The 26267-nt window shown below is 35.5% G+C and overlaps 1 protein-coding gene across 1 annotated transcript in view; it reads left to right on the forward strand.

The window, feature by feature from the left end:
• The first annotated feature begins 811 nt into the window (after positions 1 to 811).
• The window catches only part of LOC120350242 (serine/arginine repetitive matrix protein 2-like), a 110143-nt gene continuing 84687 nt past the window's right edge, over positions 812 to 26267 (forward strand). Inside the window, exon 1 of the mRNA XM_039422821.1 lies at positions 812 to 3518. Within this exon, the coding sequence (XP_039278755.1) occupies positions 1357 to 3518 (2162 nt within the window). The 5' untranslated portion in view covers positions 812 to 1356. The remainder of the gene's footprint in view (positions 3519 to 26267) is intronic.

Here is a 26267-nt window from a genome sequence, read left to right on the forward strand (position 1 = left end):
CTCCTGCCATCGTCAAAGACAGACTCAGACGAATCATTTACAATGTGATACATTCATCGATGTTCCTTCATATACACTTGGTAGATCCTCAAGAAATCTTCACCTCATCTTGCTCTCTGGACATCTCCCAAAGCAGATCACCACTAAACAAAGCTCTTCACTGAGATAACAGATCTGATCCATGATACATTTTGAACTACCTGGATTTATTATTATTGCTAATAAACCATACAATTGGAAGTAGTACTATGACAAAGTATTGATATTCATGAATGGTATGATTCACAGGTATGACACTTTTATCTTCCTCGAAGAGGCTTAATTCTTTTTTGAATGAGCTTACATCATGTTTCATGATCCCTACTTGATAACTAATTGGGAAGAAATGAGGCTTAGAAAACGATGACCATACCCAAAAACTCTAGACCTAGTTCGTTTTCAGAGCCCTTCTCGGGTCTCTTTGTTTTTGAAGCACGATAATTACCACTGTGGGTGTTATCAACACAATCTTTGCACAAGAAAACTTTTCGCTTGTAGTGTTGCCCTAGATAGAGCGAAAGATTTGTAGGGCGAAAAGGAGTGTGGCGTGAGCAGGAAGATAAGTTGTCAGGCAGGAGAAAGAAGAGGAGCAATTGTCGTGGTCGTAAGGAGGCCAAGGGGCCTTTGGGCGGTTGAATATCGGGGGCGGTTGCTACAACAGGTGACGGTGCGCGCGCAATCGACCGCCTCCGCCCCTCATGTCCCGCCCCCACCAAGATGCCCAATTCACCAGTGACCAGTTGTTGTTCACGTGGTTGATCACCACGAAGACCGTCGCAACCACCGTCTTTGTTTGATCGCGAGTCAACACAAACACCGAACACTACTACCTCAACATTGTTGGATTAGTGTGCACGTGTGATAATCGTTTGTGATTGAAAATCTATCGACATTTTCGAACGTATTCATATTACTTGTATTACAGTCATACAGTAATGGAGATTCTAGAATATGTTGCTTTGCTGCCAGTAGAATTAAACATAGGCGTACACGTGTTGAAGATTGTGTATTTGTTGAAATAGTCTACCGGGTAGTGGATGTTCTGTTTGAGTTATTGTTGTTTATCAATGTACAGTGTGAATTTGAAGTCAGGACTGCACGACTCTGTGCGGTGGTTGTGAACGATGCTAGCAAGTAGTGAGAGTTTGGGAGATAGTGCGTGATCTCGGCTCGGCGTTGAGCGACGTAGCAACGCCGAAGCGTGCTATGAGATGAAGCGTGCCGCGGCGAGAGCTCCCACGCCAACTGGCGGCACAGGTTCCGCTCGGATTGGCCGACGCATCGCTAATTGCCGTAGAAAGCGAGCGGCGTGGCGGCATGGAGCGAGCAGGTCGCCGGACACCCAACATTGTGTTCGTCGACTTCGAATCGTGCGGTCTCATCAATCCCTACAAGCTCCAGCCGGCGCGCTCGGTCGAGACCGGCTCCTTCAGAGTGCTGCCTCCGCTCTCGCCAGACCCGCCGACCGCCCCCACGCCCGTGCCTGCTGTCTACAGGATGACGCCCCCGCGCACCGCCCGCCGCGACAAGGCCGCCTTTGTCATCATCCCCGAGCCGCTTCAGCGGCCCCCCGTCTCCGACTCACCCCTCGGTCGCGTCAGCCCCTTCCGTGGACGCGGCTTCAAGGAGCCGCAACATCCTAGACTCAAACGAGACTCCACCTCTTCCAATGACACCTCCCGTTCCCGGTCAAAAAGCAAAAGTCGTCTTCCAGTAGCCTCCAACGGCCATGTCCCAGGTAACAAGAGTGCTTCCAGTAGTCCCACCAAACAGGGCAAATCCTCCATTCCAAAACTCATCAAAGATGGAGAGCAGTCTTCACCAGAAAAAAGTCCTGATGAATCAGCCAATCCTGATGCCAATGAAAACAATCAAACCTCTCAAGATAATTTGATGGCACCGAGAAGAAAGCTTACACATAGAAACTCAGTAGAACACATCATTCTTCTCAACCGACTTTCAAAAAGGGAACGCAGGGATGGGACTACGAGTGAAGCAAATATACGTACTCCCTCAGCAAAGAGAAAAAGTAAATCACCAAATACACTAACAACTCCCAACAGACGGCTTCTACAGCACAGGAAATCAGTTGAGAAGATTATTGCACTAAACAGAGCGGCCTCTCCATTTGGAAAAAAGCTCACAGCCAAGGAAGGAGAAGCAGCAATTCGAACACCATCAGCAAAACGGAAAGCAAAATCACCAAACACTCTAACTGCTCCTACAAGAAAGCCTTTCGAGAAGAGAAGTTCTATTGAGAAGCTGATTGCTCTCAACCGGATGTCAAGGAGAGGAAAAGCTCTGACTCCTGCAGAAGCTGACAAGAGTGGAGACACAAGTCCAGCAGCAAAAAGGAAAGGTAGCAGTACCAGTCGAGCTAGTATAGCATCCATCACAAGAGCTAGTGCTGCTTCGAACAGAGTGAGTGCAGCTAACAGAACCAGTGCCACCAGTAGGACCAGTGCCACAAATAGGACCAGTGCAGCTAGGACAAGTGCAGCCAGAACCAGTGCGATGGGAGCGGTTGGTGCAATGATGGGAGCTAGTGCCAAGAAGAGAGACAGTGCCACATCCAGGGCAAGTGCCACCTCCAAGTCAGGGAGGACGAGTGCAGCAAACCGAACGAGTGCTACTAATAGAACCAGTGCCAAATCGAACCGATCACCCACAAGTAGTGTGAGGAAGTCACTCGCTTCATCTATTGCTCTGTCTCATATGAAGTCACTACACAGCAGCGGAGAAGATGCAGATGGAAAAGGAAAGCTCTCGCCTGCTGGATCAGCCCGCAGTAAAAAAGGCACCACTACTGGATCAGGAAGAGGAAGTGTCAAAGGAGGAAAAAGAGGTGTCAGTCCAAAAATTGCAAACATCAGCAAAGCACAAATGCTGCTCAAAGAGTCATCTAAAGAGTCACAAAAGTCGTTGGAAAAAGAAGAAGAGGAGAAGAAGAAAGCTGAAGAGAAGGCGGTAGATGAAAAGACAGCGAAAGCTGAAGAAGATAAAAAAGTCATGGAGGAGAAGGCCAAGGAGAGAATGGAAGAAGTTAAGAAAACGGAAGGTGCAAAACAGGAAGCAGGGGGTGGAGATGAAAAAAAAGCTGAAAAGAAGAAAGAGAAGAAGTATCCGGAACCTTCAGCGACTTTAGTTAGGACAACGGCGGCTCCAGCCATTGAGCTGGTGAAGCCAGATATAATTCCCGAGATCATAGCCAGTGTCCTGCCGCCCCCAGAGACAATCACGGTGGCACCGGCCAAGTCAAGTGAATCAATCAAATCGAACACTTCTATGGAGAAAGTTCGCGCATTGAGTCGATTCAAAAACTCACTGAAGAAAAAACAATTGGAAAATACAAGTGTGAAAGGTAAAGTGCAGGGTGACGCCGATGTGGAGGTGCTAAGCGCCAACAATCTCTTAAACTCGGACAAAAATTCTATCGATGGCAAAAGTGGTATTTCTACAACAACTTCCCAGGGTCAAGGGTGAGTTTTTAAACGAATTAATACTATTATTATTATCTTTTCATTCTTATCTAACCTGACCAGCCCTCCGGATAAGAGGCACAATTTGTCAATAATTATTGGGATTATTATAATTGTAATGTGAAAAATTGAATCATCAGCTCTTTACATTGAATTATCTGGCATACCAAGGCGAATAATCATTTGATTAATCAATCTACGTTCAATGAATATGACTAAAGCAATTCGTTCCCATAAGGTCGAGCTAGCCATCAATCTCGTTGCACTGACAAAGAATGTAAATAGTATTACAAGTAACAATAAATCACAGTAGGGGAAGAAGTGAGGTAATGCACTGACAAGGTGATTGAGGTAGGGGTAGACCAATCCACCCTACAGCATAGACCGAGTAAATGAATGAAGCTGGAAACTTAGCGTGAGTCGGCCCATGCTTACTGAAGGTTGCTGATTTTATTCCGCTAAGGTCGTTGAATACCCCCATAACAAAATATAAGAATTGAAATTTCAGTTAGTGACCTTTGAGTTTACTCCAGTCAATCGATAACCCAATGAATATTGTTCTCTTATTCAGTAAATTGTGAAAGCCACGTTGCCAAGCTTCTACAATACAGTAGAACAAACAATTGATTTTATGAAACTTTACTGAACAATTAACAAACCTATGATTATGAAAAGTCAGCTCTATGAGTTTTAAAAGTTTCAATTTCACTGAACTCTTGTCTATTACGGAAGATTCTTGACTACAGTGTATTCAGTACTTGACTCTATGAAACTTCACTGCACAATTAACAAATATGTGACTTTATACATGTATTTATTAGCTTGTGAATCTCTCGTTAGGTGAGTGAACTGGTTTGTCCTGGGAAGTTACAAATTTTAATATCTCATTGAGAAAACAAAGCAATGAGAGCTTTCAGTATTTATATATTGCATATGGATTAGATGGCTGAATGATTATTTTCTGAACATTTCTTCAGAGGTTTTGAAAAGTCATCAGAATGAGAAGAATGTCAAACTTTCTTCGATTTTTAATTTACTTGGAACTTTAAAACTACGATTTGACAGTAATTTATCTGGTGATTCAGAAGTTGATTCTTCTGTGAACTTCCCTTGCTCAAACATAATCAATTATCATTCATATCCATTATTTTCAAAAAAGAACATCTCTCATATCCAAACATTTCAAGAAGTTTTTTTTATTTCTAAAAAGAGAAAATCAATTGACAGAGATTTGAAGTCAATTGTATTCAATGTCTCTGAGGAACTCAATTTCCATTGAACCAACAGTTCAAAATGCCACAAGCTCTCAGAAATGATGATCAAACGAGTCAAAGCAGGAGAGAAAGGCGAATTTTGAAAGAGTGATTAACAATTATTAATAGTACCCTTTATAGCATAAATATTGACATCCACCGACACTTCTTTCCTCCATATGCGAGAAAATTTATTGCGATCAGATGTTTTTGCAGTTTGCATACAATGAACAGCTATTATGAATCATAATATTAACGATTTGTGGTTTCATAGAATAAGTGATAATGCAAAATATGTATTGAATAAAATGGTATGAATTGCCTGCAATCCTGTTAGTTGACCAAGCGAAGTGAGGTCCAAGATTCAAGTCGACGGTTTGGCATTTCTTTCAATGTTTAAATGTTTAAGTGTTTAAATGTTTAAATGTTTAAATGTTTAAATGTTTAAATGTTTAAATGTTTAAATGTTTAAATGTTTAAATGTTTAAATGTTTAAATGTTTAAAGTTTAAATGTTTAAATGTTTAAATGTTTAATGTTTAAATGTTTAAATGTTAAATGTTTAAATGTTTAAATGTTTAAATGTTTAAATGTTTAAATGTTTAAATGTTTAAATGTTTAAATGTTTAAATGTTTAAATGTTTAAATGTTTAAATGTTTAAATGTTTAAATGTTTAAATGTTTAAATGTTTAAATGTTTAAATGTTTAAATGTTTAAATGTTTAAATGTTTAAATGTTTAAATGTTTAAATGTTTAGATGTTTAAATGTTTAAATGTTTAAATGATCAAATGTTGTGACGGCCTGCTCTAGGGAGGGCATGGACCACACAAAAAATGGATGAATGTTGAAAGTTCTCACTTTTATGGGTACATGAATGTACATGAATGTGTGATATCAGAACTGAGAATTCATTCAATTGGTGTTCACGCGCATCTCAAGTCTACTATTCTAAGATCAGAGCCAGCTGGTGACAGGACAAAAACGCAGGAGTCATACAAGGTCTGCTATCTCTTCATAGTGAATCATTCAATAGAATCAACAGTTGCCAACAGTTTGCAATTGGATAATCACATTTTCTCGAACTTCGAGCTTATTAATTCAATTTTAGGTGAAAATGTAACGAAACATTAATTGTAGAGATTTTCATGCTCAATCTTTTCCATTTGGAATTTTTTGTTTAGATTGTATTTGAAGCCTGATAATTGGCAAAAATTTGATCAAAATCGTTGGAGTCGTTTTCGAGAAAATCGCGAAAAACCCTGTTTTTGACAACAATGATTTTGCCATTTTAGCCGCCATCTTGAATTCCATTTGATCGAAATTGTTCGTGTCGGATCCTTATGTAGTAAGGACCTTAAGTTTCACATTTCGAGTCACTCCGTTGATTTAGATATCGTGTACACAGACGCACATACACACACACACACACACACACACACACACACACACACACACCACACACACACACACACACACACAGACCAATACCCAAAAACTGCTTTTTTCAGACTCAGGGTACCTTGAAACGTATAGCAATTTAGAAATTGGGGTACCTTAATTTTTTTCGGAAAGCAATACTTTCCTTTCCTATGGTAATAGGGCCTATTACCTATGGTAATAGGGCAAGGAAAGTGAAAATCAGACTATAGAATTATTCATCGTAAATCAGCTGTCGAGTTGATTATAAATTGCATGCCATGACGCATGCAATTCAATATCTCAATGTAACTTGGTAAAAAATAAGCAGCTGTGTAGACTATAAATTGCATGCCTCATTGAATGCAATTTTTATGCACTATTAAATAGGATGCAAATAACTTATAACAGCTTCTGTGGGCGCCTAGATGTCTTCTGGTTTTCTCGCCCTAGACTCCGATGTCTTCGCGGCGCGTATATCTGTATGCACCTTTATATGATAATAATTAAATCTTGTGTAAGCATGATCTGATCAAATAAATAGGTGGTATATCAGTGTGGATGTGCATGTGGTTTTGGACGTCGTTTAGTTAAAAATGTTATTTATTCTATTGATAATTTTTTCTCATTATTTGTTATTATATTCTTTAATTTTTGAGTTTTAAGTTTTGAAATTTCTATTCTCAATTTGTTCTATTTTTACTTTCTTCATAAGTATTAAAAATCTTTGTATTTTTCATTTCTGAATTAGGTGGTATTTTTGTTGTTTGTATTATTTAATATTGCATAAGTTCGTATTATTTTTATCATTTTTTTTTCATTTGTATCTGTACAATTTTTATTGTTAAGGAGACATATTTGGGGAAACACGTTGTCTCAATTGTGAATAAATGAATAAATGAACTATTGATTGCGTGCAATAACGCATGCAATTAATAACTAAAATAACATAGTATTGTCTCTCGAACTTTCTCTTCTTTGAACTTGGGCTGTCCTGTTGCCAGTATGTCTTGAAGGGGATTAGCTTTTGATGTTAGCATTTTTGATACACCAACCCCAACAGCCATTAGCAGTTTTCACACCGATATCTCGCCGACACGACATACAGACAGGATTTACTCTGATGGACAGTATAAGAGGAGGCTGCGGTTTATTACTGCGCGTGGTCTACTGTTCACAGAACTACTAGTTATTAAGTAATATACCTCACCACTTATTACGTTCAATCTCAGTTGGTTGGGCCAATTAACTATTGTAATTCGCATGATAGATGAAAATTATCATATCGTGAGTGAAGTATCAACTGGGCACATGCGAAATATCTTATCAGATTGAAGACTGAGTGTAATGACCCTTGTGCTGAGAGCAGGAAAAGTAGTTCCGTACAGGTTAAGTAAATCAAAAGCACATTCTGACAGCAATGATCCGCTATTCTCAATGTAATTTACGTACCATCAATTCCAACCTCAAGAATATATTATCACACACATCTAAAGTTATTGTCATTTTGATAATGGTTTTGATAGGTTCAGTGACCATTAAAAAATACATCGATTCACAGAAAAATCAATGGAATATTATCATGTTTCAATTCAATTCAATTCAATTTTGTCTGCCATTTTTAAAATGATACAAATATATTTTTTCCAACAGTGCATCCTTAAGCTATGGATATAAAACAATATATAAACAAATAATGTTGTAATATGATAACATTTTAAAACAAAAACAAAATTCTTCAAAGTTTTTAATTATTTTAATTGCATTGCTAGCATAGACAATTTGTCTGTTCGCTAGCAATGAGTTGAGATTTCAAGAAAAGGAATGATATATTCAGAAGTATTACACACAGTAAATGTTTTCACTTTCAGAAAAAAACTAATTCATGTTCTCACATTTTGTAACATTGAATATAAAGCTCTCATATAAATATTCTCAACATCCTTGACCACAGATGGGCAAGTAAACAGTTTACTGATTTCATCTCTTATTTATTAATTTTCTATAAACATTTCCATTCACTTTGCCAACACTTTTGTGTACATCATTTCATCATAAGATGTGTATTTCATTACATTTCATGTGTTAACAGATTTCTGGGTTTCTATTTATGATAATATTGCAGTTGTGATCAAATTGCCTTCTGCTTACTAAGAGTCTGGAGAATCTTATTATAAATTTATTTGTAGTTAGTGGTCGAGTATTGTAGCTGAGTGCACGGGGTTGTAGTGAGTCTTTGGATTTATTAATAGATGAGATCAAGTTTTTTTATTTATTGTTGTCTGATCGTTTAATAAAATAGAAATAGATTTGCTAGGTGAATTCTCATCATTTGCTACTGTTTTCATCTCAAATGTATACGATAATTTCTATAAGATTGATAACAATAATATTTTGTATTTTGTAGTCTCCAAGTTAAGTGGTAGGAGGAGCTTTGTCTAACTCAGGCTAATAAAGACTATCCTCCTCTCATTAAGTTAATAGATTTTATGTACTCCATTGCATATGCATTTGGAGTGAGTTTTCCTACTATGAATCATAATAAAGCATATTCTATTCATATCCTGAATCGAATATGCAATCAAATTGGAGTGCTGCAGGAAAATAGTTCCCGATTCGATCTGTTGATTCAATAGGTGCAGTTGCCAGTGGCTTGCTCTGATTATCTTTATAGTTCAGTCTGTTAACAGTTGTGCTAGTGCGCTACCGGCATCCAATTAAAAATTCAGGAAAACAACTAATAGCGTTTCACACTTGCTTACTTCACTCAAGAATTCAACATGCCAATTAGGTTGACCTAGGAAGACAGTAGAAGCTGGTTTGACCAACTGTTCAAAGCTATTATTAATTAATTTTCCAGAATGTGAATTCCTGGTTACAAAATTCTAGATAGCTTCAATAACAATACCTTGAACTATAACTGATTCGGGTTCAAAATTCTTTGTCGAAGATTCATGAGTGAGTATATTGAAGGTATTTTCCATGAACTGTCAATCTGGATAGAAGTTAGCAACAAAGATTCGAATAGAATAAATTTATTTCATCAGTAAGCTAAAGGTAATGTTCCTCAATCATTATTTATTCCTTTATACTTTTCATATTTCCACTTGTAATGCTGATATCAGTAGTTAGCTTCTATATGTGATATTGTATTCCTTCTTTCCCCATCCGAAATATTGGAAATTGAGTACAGTTTATAAAAAATTATTCAAAGACTATTTGATTATAATGTATCTACATAATTTCAATTGAAATAGCTCAGGTCTGAAAAGGTTTGGAATAACGTAAAATGAATAGCCTAATCTAGGCAGATCAAAAAATTTGACTTCTCTCCAGTGGTGATAGTGGAATTTTCTATTTGAGACAAATTTGACTTTTACATAGCTATGGAAACCAAAGAACTTTTTCCAAACTTAATAGATCACCCAAGGAATTAATAATTCAAGATAGATAAAATCCATCGTTTAACATGGACTTGAAAGTAAGAATTTATTGCTTCGTGCTAAGAATAAAGCGGCGAATACAATGAAGTCAATTATTCGATGGGAGGGCGTTAAATATTCTTTGTTGGGTAGGAAAATAGGGATGACGTGAAGATTTTAGTGATAAGCTCCGTTTTAGACCGGAATTTGGTAAAATATACGTTCTTTGCCGTGCCCGGTTCCCCATCGTTGAAGGTTGAACTCCAAATGAATTTACCTTACGATATGGGTTAATCAAATGAGTACATTCTGAGTTTATGTGATACATTTCCTGTGTAACATTTTCTTGGAGATAAACTAATGATCGCTAGTTTGAAAAAATGGAATGACACAGTGGATGCTTAACGATTCATAAAGTTGCTGATACGATCTTTTACATTCACAACGAACGTCTGAGTGGAAAAACAGTAATATTCCAAAAACGCCAAATCCGAGAATTTCCAAAAAAACTGTATATCAAGTACACTTGTAACTATAGAAAAATATTTAGCATTGTGAACTTGTAGATTGCTGAACTGAGAATCTCATATCAGAATTGCAAATCTGTAACTGTATTAGTTGTATAAATCTAAAATAATTTGTGTTGTGGAATGTTACCTTTCTTCCACTCAACTATTTTTTTTTTAAAGAGACGGTATCAATAAGGACCTTGCTTATTGGGGATAATATGAATATTTTATTGAATACCAACATTATAAAACTACAATAATTTTTACTTGTATACACTAATAAATCATGAATTTTCCTATTAGTTTTCTTCATAAACTCGGTTCTTTCACGAATTTTTTCCAGAGTAAAGGTTTTGTTGTCAGATTTTGTGGTGACCTGGAAAAAAATATAGATAAAATGCTTTGTTGAAAAATATGGTTATTTTCAAGTTTGTTTAAATGGTTCGGTTGAGCTATTCTATGCTGAGAGCACATTAGAAAAACCTTATGACTATGAACAAGTATTGAGGCCATTAATTTGAGATGTTTTAAGAAAAAATCCAGAAGAAATATTTCTATTCTGTGTATTATATTCTTCAAAAATTAATATTCATCAGATAAATAAGTAACAAATCCTACCTTCAACTATGTGTGACATATTCATTCATCGTCATCACTTCCTGCAGCTTGGTTTGTTGGAAGTTGCAGAATATCATCATAAAAGTGCTGGTGCTGATCTGGGATGTAATGCTTCACTTTTTCAATGTCCTGCAATTTCTTTGGATTGACTGGAACTTTTCCATTGTAAAGTTTGTCTTCAGGGAGCAAAATAATTCCACGTCGTCCTTTGAGAAGTCTGAACGTTGAGCTGTGTGCACCATCTATGTATTCAAAAGCAGTAACACACCCGTCACTGGTGTACTTGAAATGTCTGTACTTGCTGATCAAAAACTTTTCATTCCTCCTCTCAACATCAGTACAAGATTTTTTAAAGTAGTGTGACCACCACTCGTGGAAGTTCAAAATATCCTCATTGTCCACTGTTTTTACATCAAACTTGGGTTGACTTTTCCTGGTATACAGAATGATATTGTTATATTCATCTGGCATGTAAACACGGTCCATTCGCCGAATACTTCGCTTTATTACAGAAAAAATTCGGTCGCATGGCAAAAAACTGTGCCCTCGTATTGGAAAATAGTGCTGGATGATAGAAAACCCTTCATCCAATACTAACGCCAAAAAGAGTCTTGTGAGAGTGTGGTTACGATTTTGACCACCACATGCGTCACGGAACACATGCAACTCTTTAACTTCTGCCGGGATGGTATTTATGAAATCAAGAACAAAGCTAGAAACCTCATTTGGGCCTTTTTTGGCTACACCCTCTGTGTAGGTGTAGAATAAAGCCTTTCCATTACCTATGTCATGGATATTAAAAACATAAAACCACAGCTGGCGTAGGTAGAAAATCTCCTGTACTGGCAAATGTGGAAGGGGGGAGATTCTGCATATAATCGAATGGAATGGCTGCTACATCTTTTCTGTTTTTGCAAATTTCTGCAACTTCTTTGAATTTATTATAGAATTTTCCTGCTCTTCGCTTATGAACTAATAGTTCTGCAACAGCTACTCTTTTAGCTACGTCATTCAAAGATGGATTTTTGATCTTGGTGCTCAGTTCCTCGCATGTAGTACAAACATCTACTTGAGGCCTTAACCGTAGGCCTTCTACCTGTAACCGTAGTTAGTATTGTAGTGTTTGACATAATACTCATATTTTACTATTCCTGTTAGCTCAGGGTGTTTTAAAATAAAAAGCTCATGCATTTTTGCCTTAGTTAGGGTTGAATCTAAATACGTTGTAGGTGAGCTTGTGTAGTGTGCCACCTTCTTAGGGAATGAGGAGATGTCTTCGTCTATTTTGTTTATTATGTCAGCTTTTAAAACATTCCCTCGGTTCAAATGTCTACCCCTTATGTCAATGGGTGTCTGATTGGATTCAGCAAGCTTATTCAACAGGACCACAACTGAATTTGAAAAACTATGAAGGCTCATGTATGCTTTGCGACAAACTTCAGTGCGAACATTTCCTTTAAGAGCATTGTATTTGTAAGAGGATGTGATTTGTTTAGATTTCTCGGACACAGAATGGTATCTTGCTACTTCATGCCTATCAATAAGGCCTACAAGGAATGTATCTCTCTCATTCTTAGGACGCCCACTATAAACACTCTTTATGATAGCCTTCTTCTCATCATCAGTGAACCCTTCCATGCATTTCTTTTTGCAACCACAATCTGTACCTGAACATCTGTACCACAATCTGTACCAACTTCCCTTTATAACTTACAAATTCTTCTCCCCTTGCCCTCGCTAACTTCTCCATCTCTTTTGTATGCATATCCTTGTTGACCTTACCTCTTTTCCTTCTAGGCTCCTTAGCACCAGACTCGGAGTCAGATGACATTGTATAATCAAGGATGTGGCGAACTTTTAGAACTTTGAACTTGTAGAACCTAAACAATGGTTAAAAATGTGAACTTATCTTAAATTACCAGCACTTCATACTTCACCATAACTCCATGAGCAGAACATAACCACAAACGTTGAAAACAACAAATGTATCATCTGATTTTAGTGTAAAATCAGCAGCGCTGTGGCAGGCACTAGAACTACACAGAATCACATATGAGTGGATGAACAGTAATATTCCTGGAATGTTACTTTTCTTCCACTCAATAGAAACTTCTCAGCTATTTCAAAAGCATTGGATAAATGAGAATGTTAATGCTCTTCGACCCAACAATAGACATACATTTAAGCTACAAAATGACTATCTCAGTATATTTTTGGAATTTTTGGAATATTACTGTTTTTCCACTCAGACGTTCCTGAAGTATTGTATAGTAAAGTATTATAGATGCCCTCTTCGATTATTACACCCAGATATTTCATGTGGATGGTTTTCTCAATCTCAGAACAATTAAATAAGTCATGATCATCAACAATGCAATTCATACATATATGACTGTAATCCAAGTTGACAGTATGTGCCCTCATGTCAGGTAATATTCCTCAAAATTGAGTTTCAATCATTCAAGGTTTAGACTAAGAGAATTGACATCTAGCCATCTCCTAAGTGTGGAGATGACTTCAGAGGCATCTTTATAAACGTCTTGACATGATCTACCTCCAAACAAACAAACTTTATCATCCGTAATAGTATATTTCGCACCTAGGGCCGAAAATGAGACTTTTCCGTCTCGGAATCGGTTTTCAAGTCCGAGGACTAGAAAAGATTGAGAGCCGGAAACACATTTTTGCCCGAGGTTCGAACGCTATTTTTCGCCACACAAAAAAATAACACAATATAATATATAATTATATATTGTAAAGCTCTTCCTGGGGGAGTTACTCTCGCCTCCAAGGATAGGTCAATACACATATAATGAATCTGATGTGGAGTACAAATAGCCCCACGTTACTAGCCAAATCGTGTAAAGCGGTATTTTAAACGCCTCACACACGTATAATGAATCTTGTACTAAGTCACCAGTATTGGGGTTATAAATTTTGAAAATGCGTGCGTGGACGCTAACTGAATACCATACTGATTGATTCACTGCAAGATTCGATACAATCGTCCGAATCGCGGGAGGCATAAACACTGTGTCTCGCTCACCCTTGATTCTTCTTATGACAGATTGTATAATGATAAAAATTTTTAACAGCAGTGTAGCTGTTGCTAAACACTGAATACGTATATTTTAAAACTTTTACCTGTGATGAAACAACATATAAAATCATACAGGTCGAGCAAAAATCCCGATGTAGATAATTTACGGGACTGCGTCTCTAATAAGTTCCGAAGGATTAAGATAGGGTACTAGGACCAGATATCGTTCGGAATATATTTCGAGAACAGAGTCTATGCTCTATTGTGGGAAATGATCTCCAGCTGCATCTGCTATACAGTCGATGAATTCGCTCCTAAGTCGAAGTTGGTAACAGATAAAAGCTGATATATGAGCAGGTAAGGACAGAGAATAAATAATCTCGATCTGACCCCACACACTACATCCACTTAGATCTGTTCCAATATCCAGATTGATTCAATTATTTCAATGGTCGTATTTGATCGGTTCTTGATAATATAGAACGTATCAGACACAATAATTGACAGGCTTAAGAAATAATCGAACTCAGAAGACGAATTGACAAAATTGAAATATAATATAATAAAATATATAGTTTGACAGTGCAGATATAAAGCTTGAATTACAGACTGAAAATAGTTTAACATTAATAAAATGATCAGAAGTTTCCTTATACTCGCATGACACCATGCATGATTCAACAGAATTTTATGATTGATAAATTTAACAGTTTGTGAAAAAATGGTGAAAATAAATTATAAAAGACTTCAAAATTGCTCGGGGTCGTGGTTCTGGCAGCGGAGGATAGTTAATCAACTACAAGTTCTTATAAATTCTATATTGAATAAAATCTAAGATTTTAATGGATATAAGCGCTTGTCGGCATGGCCATTAATTTAACGAAGAAAATTTTATATTTTCTGCACTGTATTTTATTTCGAAGCGAAGATTGGGGCCCCGAATTTTAAAACTCATGTGAAACTCCTTGGTGGTCGTGGTTTTTCCTTTAGATCAAAATTGTTTGATCGGCGGCGGGTCCAGGCTTCGGTTTCAGCACGTGTGGAATTTTTAATTAAATATCTCCTTCACCAATTAAATCAGGGAATAATTAAACTTGAAATTCTCGAATTATCGATTGATGAAATAATTTTACAAATAACAAATAAAATAGCCTAAAATATTGGCTCACAGATAAAACATATAAAATCAAACAAAATTTCACAAATAGGTCTTTGGTAACTTTCAACAGGTCTTAACGGTGAGGATTTCAAAAGGGAAGTGTCGTGTCTTCTTCTAAACTTTGGGCTAGAACCTTTTCTCTGAGAATCTCTGTGTAATTAATTTACATGAAAATTTGCCATTGGTAGAATGATCATGACGTAGGCATGACATCAGTGGCAAGCAGTAAAATATAATTCCTCTAATTACAATAATAATCTAATTTGTATAATTCTTTAAATTGCTTAATTCTCTAGATAGAGTTCCTCTATACAGTGTACATGCACTAGCATATAATGATAAGGCAGGTTTGTTGTCTGATAACAGATTAACAGATGATGTTTTCAAACGAACACCCTTTTGATGCTACTTCTATGACATATGATTGGCTTAGAATTGCCAAAGAGATTCATTCACCATGTGGTTCAGTTGAAACAATAATTAATAATTTAATATTTCTATACAATTCTTATTATGTTCGAAACTGTTATAATTAATTTTTTGCTGCTCTTATCAATAATACAATATTCATGCTATGAACTAGTTAGTTACAATAATACTTGACATTATAATATAATTTCGTGAATAATAAATAATTTCAACAATAATACATACATTTTATTTTTCTATTCGAAATTCTTGGTCCTTTATAAATAGTTCTTAAAATTTTAGAAATAATATTACAGCTTGCATGAAAACCTGGCATGACATTTTAGAGTATATTGAGTCAGTCAGCTGTGTTTGAGCTGCTACAAAACATCTGATCAATAGTAAACAAAAGTGTAACCTCCAAAATTCAATGAGCAATTTATAAATGGTTCGAACTCAATTTGCAAAATAATTATAATTTTATTAAATAATTTTCTGGAAAAATGTGTAGTACAGAACGGTACTCTTATCTGATACTCAGATGTTGATAAGGAAGCTTTATCGCTCGGTCGCTAACTATTCGTTTAGCAGATCTTTCATTCTATAAGGGTAATTACAATTTTTCTGGTTGATTCTCTCCTTTCATGAGATTTATTCAAAAGTTTCATCACAATATATATATGAGGATAATTGTTTATTAGGCACAAAACTGAAAGGTCATAACTCTAGCAAATCTGAGGTAGTCTGAATATCAGGAAATTGTCCAAGTATCTTTATTTTTTCATTTTCAGTGGATACAATATTACAAATCACATAAATATGATCGGGAAAGAACAACATGCATGGCCCAAAACTATTCTGTTCCCAAATTTTGATAATGAATAACATGTCCGAAAAATAATTGTTTTTAATAGTTTCAAGTAGTTTCAAAATCATCCACCAAGTTTAGTGGTAAACGCAGTACTTAAGCTGGGTTTGGGTGGATTTCAATTGGTCTAAATACCCTAAAAGATTATGTTCAATTATGTTTTAATGTGGGAGGTTTAGTTTATACTTTTTTACTTTCCTTGCCCTATAAACATAGGTAAGGAAAGTATTGCTTTCCAAAAAAAATCTGGTGTGGCGCACTCACACAACTTTCCTTGCCATTATGAAAATTGATCACCTGACGCTAATGTTCCCGCGCATCTCAAGTCTACTATTCAAAGATTTGAGCCAGCTGGTGACAGGGTAATAACACTGGAGTCACACATGAGGTCTGCTATCTCTTCATAGTGAATGATTTAATAGAATCAACAATAATTTGCAATTGAATAATCACATTTTCTCGAATTTAAAGCTTATTTTCAATTTCAGGTGAAAATGTTACTGAACATTAATTGAAGAGATTTTCATGCTCAATCTACTTCACTTGATTTTCTTTGTTTCAATTGTATCTAAAGCCTGATAATTGGGAATCTATCTGCATTGATGAGGCGGAACTCCTGAAATTTTTACAGATATGGGACTTGTGTCAGTTGATAGAGCTTATCGATGACTATTTCAGGTATGAATTTGATGAAAATCGTTGGAGCCGTTTCCGAGAAAATCACGAAAAACCCTGTTTTTGCCAATATTTTCGCCATTTTAGCCGCCACCTTGAATTGCATTTGATCGAAATTGTTCGAATTTCAAGTCATTCTGTTAACTGGAAGATGAGATATCGTGTACACAGACGCACATGCACTCACACACACACACACACACACACACACCACACACACACACACACACACACACACACACACACCACACACCCACACACACACACACACACACACACACACACACACACCACACACACACACACACACACCACACACACCACACACACCACACACACACACACACACACACACACACACACCACACACCCACACAACACACACACACACACACACACACCACACCACACACACACACCACACACACACACACACACACACACCACACCACACACACACACACACACCACACACACACACACACCACACACACACACACCACACACACACACACACACACACACACACACACCACACACACACACACACACACACACACACACCACACCACACACACCACACACACACACACACACACACACACCACACACACACACACACACACACACACCACACCACACACACACACACACACACACACACACACACACACACACACCACACACACACACACACACACAACACACACACCACACACACACAACACCACACACACACACACACACACACACACACCACACACCACACACACACACACACACCACACACACCACACACACACACACACACACACACACACATACAGACCAATACCCAAAAACAACTTTTTTGGACTCAGGGGACCTTGAAACGTATAGAAATTTATTAATTGGGGTACCTTAATTTTTTCGGAAAGCAATAGGCTTACTATCCAAATGATTAAACCTTTAAATTTTCTAATTAATCAATCTTTCAAGCATGGTGTGTTCCCTGACATTTTAAAATACAGTAATAATCATGTTACCCTTTCTTAAAAAAGGAGATCCCAATGATCTGAGTATTTATAGACCAGTTGCAATACTGTCTGTATTCTCAAAGATATATGAGATGGCGGTTGTGACTAGGTTGACTGCACATTTAGAGAATAATGGATTATTGGTTGAAGACCAGTTTGGATTTCGTAAAAAGAAAGACATTTATGGAGCAATCTATGATTTTGTCAAATATATGTCACTTGATCGATCGCAGCATGCTGCTGGCATATTCTGCGATCTTTCAAAAGCTTTCGACTGTGTAAATCATGAAATCCTGCTAGAAAAATTGAGCTTTTATGGAATAGCAGGTACACCTCTTAGATGGCTCCGCTCCTATCTTTCCGACAGGAAGCAATGTGTGAGAGATCCATCTTCTGCAAAATGTTCTTCATTTTAACCAGGGTCCCAAATGGAGTTTGGGTCCAAGGTCCCAATGGAGATCCAGGTTCCCAAGGATCTGTCCTCGGACCTTTGCTCTTTTTGTTGAACATTAATGATTTACCTAAGGCAACAACCAATTCAAAGCTAATTATGTATGCGGATGACACAATTAGTATAGCATCAAACGCTGATCAGATCACATTGGTAACTCATTTAAAGAATACACTTATAGAAATCAACGAGTGGTTTAAAGTGAATGGACTATCCTTTAATTGCAGTAAAACACACCTTATACAATTTCGTTCCATACGCAATCAAAAGAGGATAGACGAGACTCACCTTCCAGCCATTAGAAATAGCTTAATACTCTCCTCCTCAACTAAATTCTTGGGACTTGTAATCGACCAGAATTTTTCCTGGAAGGAGCACATTAAGAGCTTAATGAGAAAATTGAATCAAGCCTATTTTGTAATTTCAACTCTTTCCAACTCACTCGACAGAAACACATTATTGACCGTCTATTATGCATATGTTCACTACCACTTGAGCTACGGCACAATATTTTGGGGTAATTCTGTAGACAGCCGTAGAATCTTCATCATGCAGAAAAAGATATTGAGAGTTATCTGTAGACTGAGATCAAGGGACTCATGTCAAAGACCTTAACATACTCACACTTCCTTCCATTTACATTTACCAGCTAGAAGTTTTTATTAAAGTAAATATCAGTAAGTTCCAATTTTGTACAGATAATCATAAATATAATATTCGAAATAGAAATATTATTGCATTTCCAATCCATAGAAATGTAGCTTTTGAAAAAACTCCTTTTCATTCAGGAATGAGACTTCATAATAGGCTGCCAACAAACATTCGAAACATTGAATCAGTCATTCTATTCAAGCAGACAGTCAAAAAAATGTTATTAGAGAAAAGCCTATACGCAATCTCAGAATTTTATCCACAAGAAAATTGATTTTTTCATATATAATATGAATCATTACCATCCTTAATGATACTTGACACTTGATACCTGAATAAATATTCTATTATTTTGATTGTATGTATTATAGTATTAGGATTAGTATTAGTACTGACAAGTTACCTGTCAAATGAGATTATTCCCAAAATTGATGTAATGTAATGATTATTAATAAATAAGAAATACCTTTTGATTTAAATGATAAAATATCGAAGAAGAGCATAACGGAGTGGATTAAAGGTGAATATTTATTCACTTAGAACCTAGCATTGTGATTTGTTTTTTTTTTCTGTTTCAGTTTTCAGTTTGGTATTTCTCTGAATTCTGACCTTTTATAAATTATCAATATAGGAGTGAATTATTCTACTTTGGACCACATTTTTAGAGTATATTGATTAAAATTATATCTTGTGTCCACTTTTGTTATAAAGCTTTTGGTTTCAATTTCGAGTTATTTTAAGGATTTCTTTTCTAAACAACTCTCACCAGCGGGCAAAGATTTTTCTTTTTGCTGGTGATGCCTAGAAATTTTATAATTGCTTTTTCTGTTCTCGTGTATATGCATGTACGTTATGTGTAATATTGTATTATGAACATTTTATTTTCATTTTTGCTCGTGTATGTATGTGTATGAGTAAATTATTGCTTGTTTTCTTTTTGACAATAAATGAATTTGATTTGATTTGATTTGATATTCACTGAAATGTGTTTTTATTTAATGCATTTCGAGAGGTTGTAGATGTTATGCCACAGTATATTCCTAATATTTGTTACAGCTATTCCTAGAATTAGGTACAATATTCATTATCTTGAACAATATAAAGTAGAAATTCAGGTACGCTTGATCATTTTTTCTTGATATGAGTCAGTTCTTATTGGAAATTGCAAACACTTGTTGGAGTTTTTTTTTGGAAGTACATGATATTTGAATATTTCAATATCTACCACAGTTCGCAGAGGGCGTTCTTGTATGGATGCGGTATTTAATACCTGAAACAGATCATAGAGAAGAATCGGGAATACAATTGTGAAACTCACATGGCCTTTATCGATTGGCAGAAGGCATTGTTTAAAATGTTCGATGTTTTAAGATCAAAGTTATGGAATATAATGCTTTAAAAAGGCTACCCCAAACATCTGCTTGCTGCAATCGAGGTTGCATACACCAATACAGATATTACAATTATGTTCGGCAATAATAAGAAGACAGACAAAATTAGGATAAATAAAGGAGTACGGCAAGGCTGTCCAATGTCCCCGACTTTGTTTAATATATATACAGACGAGATTCTTCATATTTGAAATCGATTTGTGAACTCAGGCATTAAGCTCAGCAATGCTGTACACATAGTTTATTCAATGAGCTTCCTCTTTCAATTTCAGGCATTCCAAATTTCAATAAGTTTAAAAATTGTTTAAAAACTTTTATCAATCTGAGACAAGATTGAATCATTCCCTGTCAGTATTTCGATTCATTTCCTATTAGCTGTTTGTTGTATATTTACTATCATTTTCATCTTATATCATGTTTGCTTTTGGTTAATTTTGTTTTTTTTTTGCATTCAAAGTAATTAATGCAAGTTATTATGAGTTCTATGATATACTGGGTACTATTTTGAATATTATTCTCATTGGAGCATGTTTGTGTACATATTTTTCCATTATATTTCCTGTTTTTCTGTATTTTATTCTTCTCTTGTGTTTCATTATTTGAATTAATGTATATATAAATTTGCAAAGTATAAATAAGGACTCCTAGAGGAATAATTTTATTCTGTTATTGTAACTGAAAGATCTTTGTGTATATAATTTTTGTTTTTTATCAATTTGGATTTCTTATTTTTTATTCTTATTTTGTATGATTGAAACTTTATTATTTAGTAACTGCATCAATAAATTATGTAATCTAGTTAATTATAGTTTGAAAATTGTATTTATTTATTTATCTTTCACACTTTGATGATGAGGATTTCTATTATTTTGTTCATTTATTATTTCTATGTAATAAGGAGGTCTTAAGACTCATCCCTCAGCACAAGCTTATGCTTAAAGAGGGATGGACCTCTTTTCATTGATTTGTATAAGTTTATTAGTACAAGATTCTGCAGTATTGTATATTATTATTTTGTTTGATATGATTGGTTAATAAAATTTATTTATTTATTTATTTATAGGGGCGATTGCTGAGATCGGGATTATCTCTTGCGCTCGACTAAAAACCGGTTTTTGCGCCGCAGATCAAAAATCGGTTTGCTGAGAGCGGGGTTAACCACGCTCGAGGGCGAAAGTTGGCCGACCGGCAATTATCGCAGGGAAAAACCTGCGGTCTAAAAATCGGTTTGCTGAGTTCCAGTCTAGGCTAAAAATTAATCTCGGTGGATTGCTGAGTTCAAGCGTAGATCAACTCGGGCTTAAAAGATAATCTCGATGGATTGCTGAGATCGGGATCAGGCTAAAATGTGATAATCTCAGGAGCCAAAATTATGATTTTAGACTCCAACTTAGACCTGCTAGGAGGCAGGTTTAAGATCGGGATTAAGCCATTAACTTGCTATTGTTTCGATTCTATCAAAAACCAGTGTCAAATTGGGGTTCGTCTTTGAATTCTGAACAATTATTGCGTTACCCATAAAGTCATATTTGAAATGTTTTTTCACTGATGTTTAAAATATTATAACATGAGTAAGTGAAAATGAAAACACCTTCAAATAACAAGAAAATTCCATATCTCTCACGAGAAGGGGGTCCAGGGGGCCTCCCCCGGAAAATTTTAGAAAAATACCCTCAATTTGGTGTGATTTCAAGCAATTTATACTTGAAAAACTGCATCCTTTTAATAAAGTTTCTTTATGTTTAGTGGCCTAATATTATTTAATTTTTCATAGAAAATAATATAGCATAGGCCTATGATATTTCAGTTCATATAACAAATGGAATAGAAATATAATTTTATTAGTCATTCAATTGTTTCAAAAAATAGTTTCAAAGTTATAGTCTTCAAACCTATGATTTTTACTCAAGTGCAAAAAATATATTGGGGGGAGGGATATATCCATGTTCCCAGATATTACTGGAGATTTGTATATCCTCCTGTCACCGGTGGAAACTACTCTTTAATCATAACATAACTGGGACATTTTGTGGGTACCAAACTAAAAAAAGTTGCTGGAGCATTGGTTAAGGGAACTACGTTTCAATTAATCTTGCCATGCCTGATTTAATAGGTTTATACTATAGAAAACACTACAATTTAAAATAATTGAAAAATACAAACAGCTTCAATAAACATTGGCAACTAAAATCGAACAACGGAAACAACAATTTCATGTTACTTTGTTGACATTCTTCATCTGATTCGGGGGCGCATTACTATCCCCGTTTAGATAGCAATACGTCACAAAACCAAACAATATCAGTCATCAAATAACAAATAATTAACTTCAACATAAAATTACTCACGAAAGAAAAGCCCGTTGAACCCAATTTCGTCGATAGTAACCCATATAACCCATTTCATAATAATTTTGAATCCCCACTTTTGATTGACATTCTCGAATGAACCTTTGTTTCACTACACTGCACTTTCGTTGGTCTGTACGTTGCTTTATCGTCGGGGTTACAGTACCTTGTTTTTGGCGGTGAGCTTTTACCGGTTGAATTTGGCTTGACGGCGACGTCCTCTTACGTCCCTAGACCTGTCGTCTGAACGGGTGTCTTGAAGCGGTGTTACATAAAGTTGCGGAACCAAAGGGGTGGTAGTACAAGAAGTTGGTTTGGGGACACACATGAACCGCTGTAAATAAATGTATTACAGCATTAATTTCTAACTCTTCCTACAATTCATCAAAAGCTAAAACAGGAGTTATCTATTGATTACAATTAATTAAATTCTCTCATTCTATTTGAATCCTCATTTTATATAGATTTTTATCTTTAAACTACTGATTCTTTGTATCAGAATTAATGGATCTTTCTTCACAAATAATTCAAAAATTCTGTTATAATTTAATAAATTAGCGTTCAGTTAAAAGCCTTAACGCCATGAGAAAACACAGTCAGAAAAATATAAAATTGAGTCTTAAACTCAATATGAACATAATCTTAAAAATTTCATTCCAATTTAAAGGCTATCTTCCTGACTTTCAGCATACTCTACGATAATATATCTCCAGAAACAATAACTCAAATGTAACGTAACTGAAAACTTTCTATACTTCTTTAGAAAAAAATTTATAATTATCTTCCATCACTAATAAAATCAAAAGGATTATTCTCAATCATATTATTAACTTGAAAAATAACAGGCTTTGTTAATACATTACTCTTATGGAAGTTTCAATCAATTAAATTCCCTAAATTATATTTTAACCTTATTTTACGTACCTTAGCGGTTATTTGAAGAAATAATTATTCGTACATGAAGAAGAAACACAATTAAACCTTTCAGGACATGGCACTACTAGAAAATTTAAACATTAATAAAAATAAAACTAGCTCCTACATTAACTAATGATATACTTATAAACTTGCCCAAAAAGGGCGAAACATAATGACTACATCTTTACTCTCGTAGTGCTCCTAGCAAAGTGTCCTCCGAAACGTAATCTGGTCTCGCGGTTGGGGAGTCCCCCCACTACTGTATTTAGAAACAGGTCTCCTATTGGGCGAAAGGAATCAATTTGACCAATCGTCGCGTGGCTTCTAGAGCCTTTGGACCAAATAGTAACTGCAAAATCGGTAGTTTGTTATAAGTTTAATGCTTGCTGTTTTCCAACTTATCGCACTCTATGTCGCGACACGAAGGCTAAGTTTTAGAGATAATTCCATAATATACATTCCTCGACGACTCGGAGCCACAATTTTTAAATATCTATCATGGGAAACTCGAAGTCATGGCCGTTCATAATAGAGAGAGAAAATAATTTATTTCGCTAACTCACTTACAATAATGGCTCTAGTCTATTGCGTATTAAATTCACTATTATAACTTGGGAAAAGGCCTGAATTAAAGAGAGTGCCCGGCACACTCCCCTCCTTACGGTGTGAAACACGCAAAAAGAAATCTAATCAGGATATGTTACCATAGAGGCATTCTGTATGATTTGGAGAGTCGAATTTCTGGATTGATAGTAGGATCCAATTTGAAGCGGGCCCTCTTCAAAAGAAATCTCTTTAATCATTCCGAAATTCAGCAAAATGTATAACTAATAGAGATTTGTGGCAAGAGTCTTAAAACTGTGGCAAGAGTCAGGACAAAACAATATGGGCGTGTCCACTTTTTAAGTAGGTACTAAAGATGGACCGAGTATAATAATCTTGAATACTTCAATCACTTTATTGAGTCCCTGGTTATTTTCTTGGCAAACTCTAACATGGGAAAACGTTTAAAAGACATCATAGTTTTAATTGGTTCTATGTTACTCTGCTGTTGTAAAATATGAAGTACGTTTGATCATAATAGTAAAGGATGAAACTTTTTCACTCTGCTGAATGTATTGAAATCTAACTATCATTACTATAGAGTTGAGAGTGCAACATATTTTCAACAATATAAAGCAATTCAGAAGGCAATACTATTCTACATAGACTACGATTCAAAGATAACAATGGTTGAAACTGCAACGCTAGCGAGCCATCGGAGAGCAATGACACACGCTTGATGTACATTCCGTAGCTATGAAAATTTTCTATCCATTATTGTATTCCAGGAGGAAATCTCTATCACTGAATTGTATTAAAGTGAACTAAAATGGAATAAGTTAAACTGAATAAACCTATGATAAGATTATAATTGTATTAATCATGGAAGGTAAACTAATAAAGAATAGGGATATCAACAAAATAATATGAAATATAAAGCGAATAGAATATAAAATATGAGGCCTTAGACATTATCCTTATTATTTTATGAATGGGAATATATTTTATCTATGTGTACTAACTCCTAACTAGGTAAATGTATAATTCTTAACTATGAATGGATGAGTATTAAGCTATTGAAAATGGGTATAGTATAGAATATTATGATAAATCGTCTTATGCTAAATAACTTATTATTATTAGAGACATCACATACATACATTGCTTCATAGGATATTATGACTGTTGATAACTTCAAAAATTGATCATCACCCGATTTACCAAACAATCAATTATCTACTACCGTGGGAAAACTGTACAATAATTTCATTTACCGCGAGTATGCAGCCGTGCATGAAATAAAATTAAACCTAATTCACCTACCTAAATATATTTAATATTACTAAGTTAATAACATAATTTAATGACTAATCTAGTTGCGCAAGTTATTTACATTCCGGAATTTCTTCTATATACATTATATTGTCACGTAACAAAATCTTTGACTAATAAACCCTTCATGAACCCGTAATGAATCCTTATAACAAATACGGTAAATATCTTTATCATAACTCTTTTTCTCCTTTCTCCTTCTCATTCATTAGGAATCATCTCGTTGAGTGTATAGAGACAAGGCTATAGAGTGGCGCCATACTCACAAAAACTTATCCAATTATAACTCACGACAAAAAATCTTGTCTTCAATAGACTGATCTGTTTCCTATTTTTTCCTGATCTGTTTCGGATATTTTTCAACATGACTCAAGCGTGATTTTGCATTATAATATTCCAGTAGGAAACCTTTACGACAGAACGCTAGTCAAAACAAAACAATGAGTGCTAGGTTTTAATCGACAATTATTTTATACTTTGCTTGTCACTAGAGTATTGTAATTTTCTCACTGCCTACAACTTCGACTGGATAAATTGACTCGACAGCGATCATGGTTATTTATCTCAAACTCAAAGTACGTGACATTTTCTCTAAACACTGGAAGAATAATTCTCAAGGGCATGATTTAATAATAAGAAAATTCAACTGGAACAACTATCTTAGCATTGGACTGCTACTGCTTGACTTCTGATTATCAACATTATTGAATTTACCAATACATTAACACAT

This window comes from Nilaparvata lugens, chromosome 3, assembly GCF_014356525.2.
Source record: "Nilaparvata lugens isolate BPH chromosome 3, ASM1435652v1, whole genome shotgun sequence".
NCBI classification, from domain to species: Eukaryota; Metazoa; Arthropoda; class Insecta; order Hemiptera; family Delphacidae; genus Nilaparvata; species Nilaparvata lugens.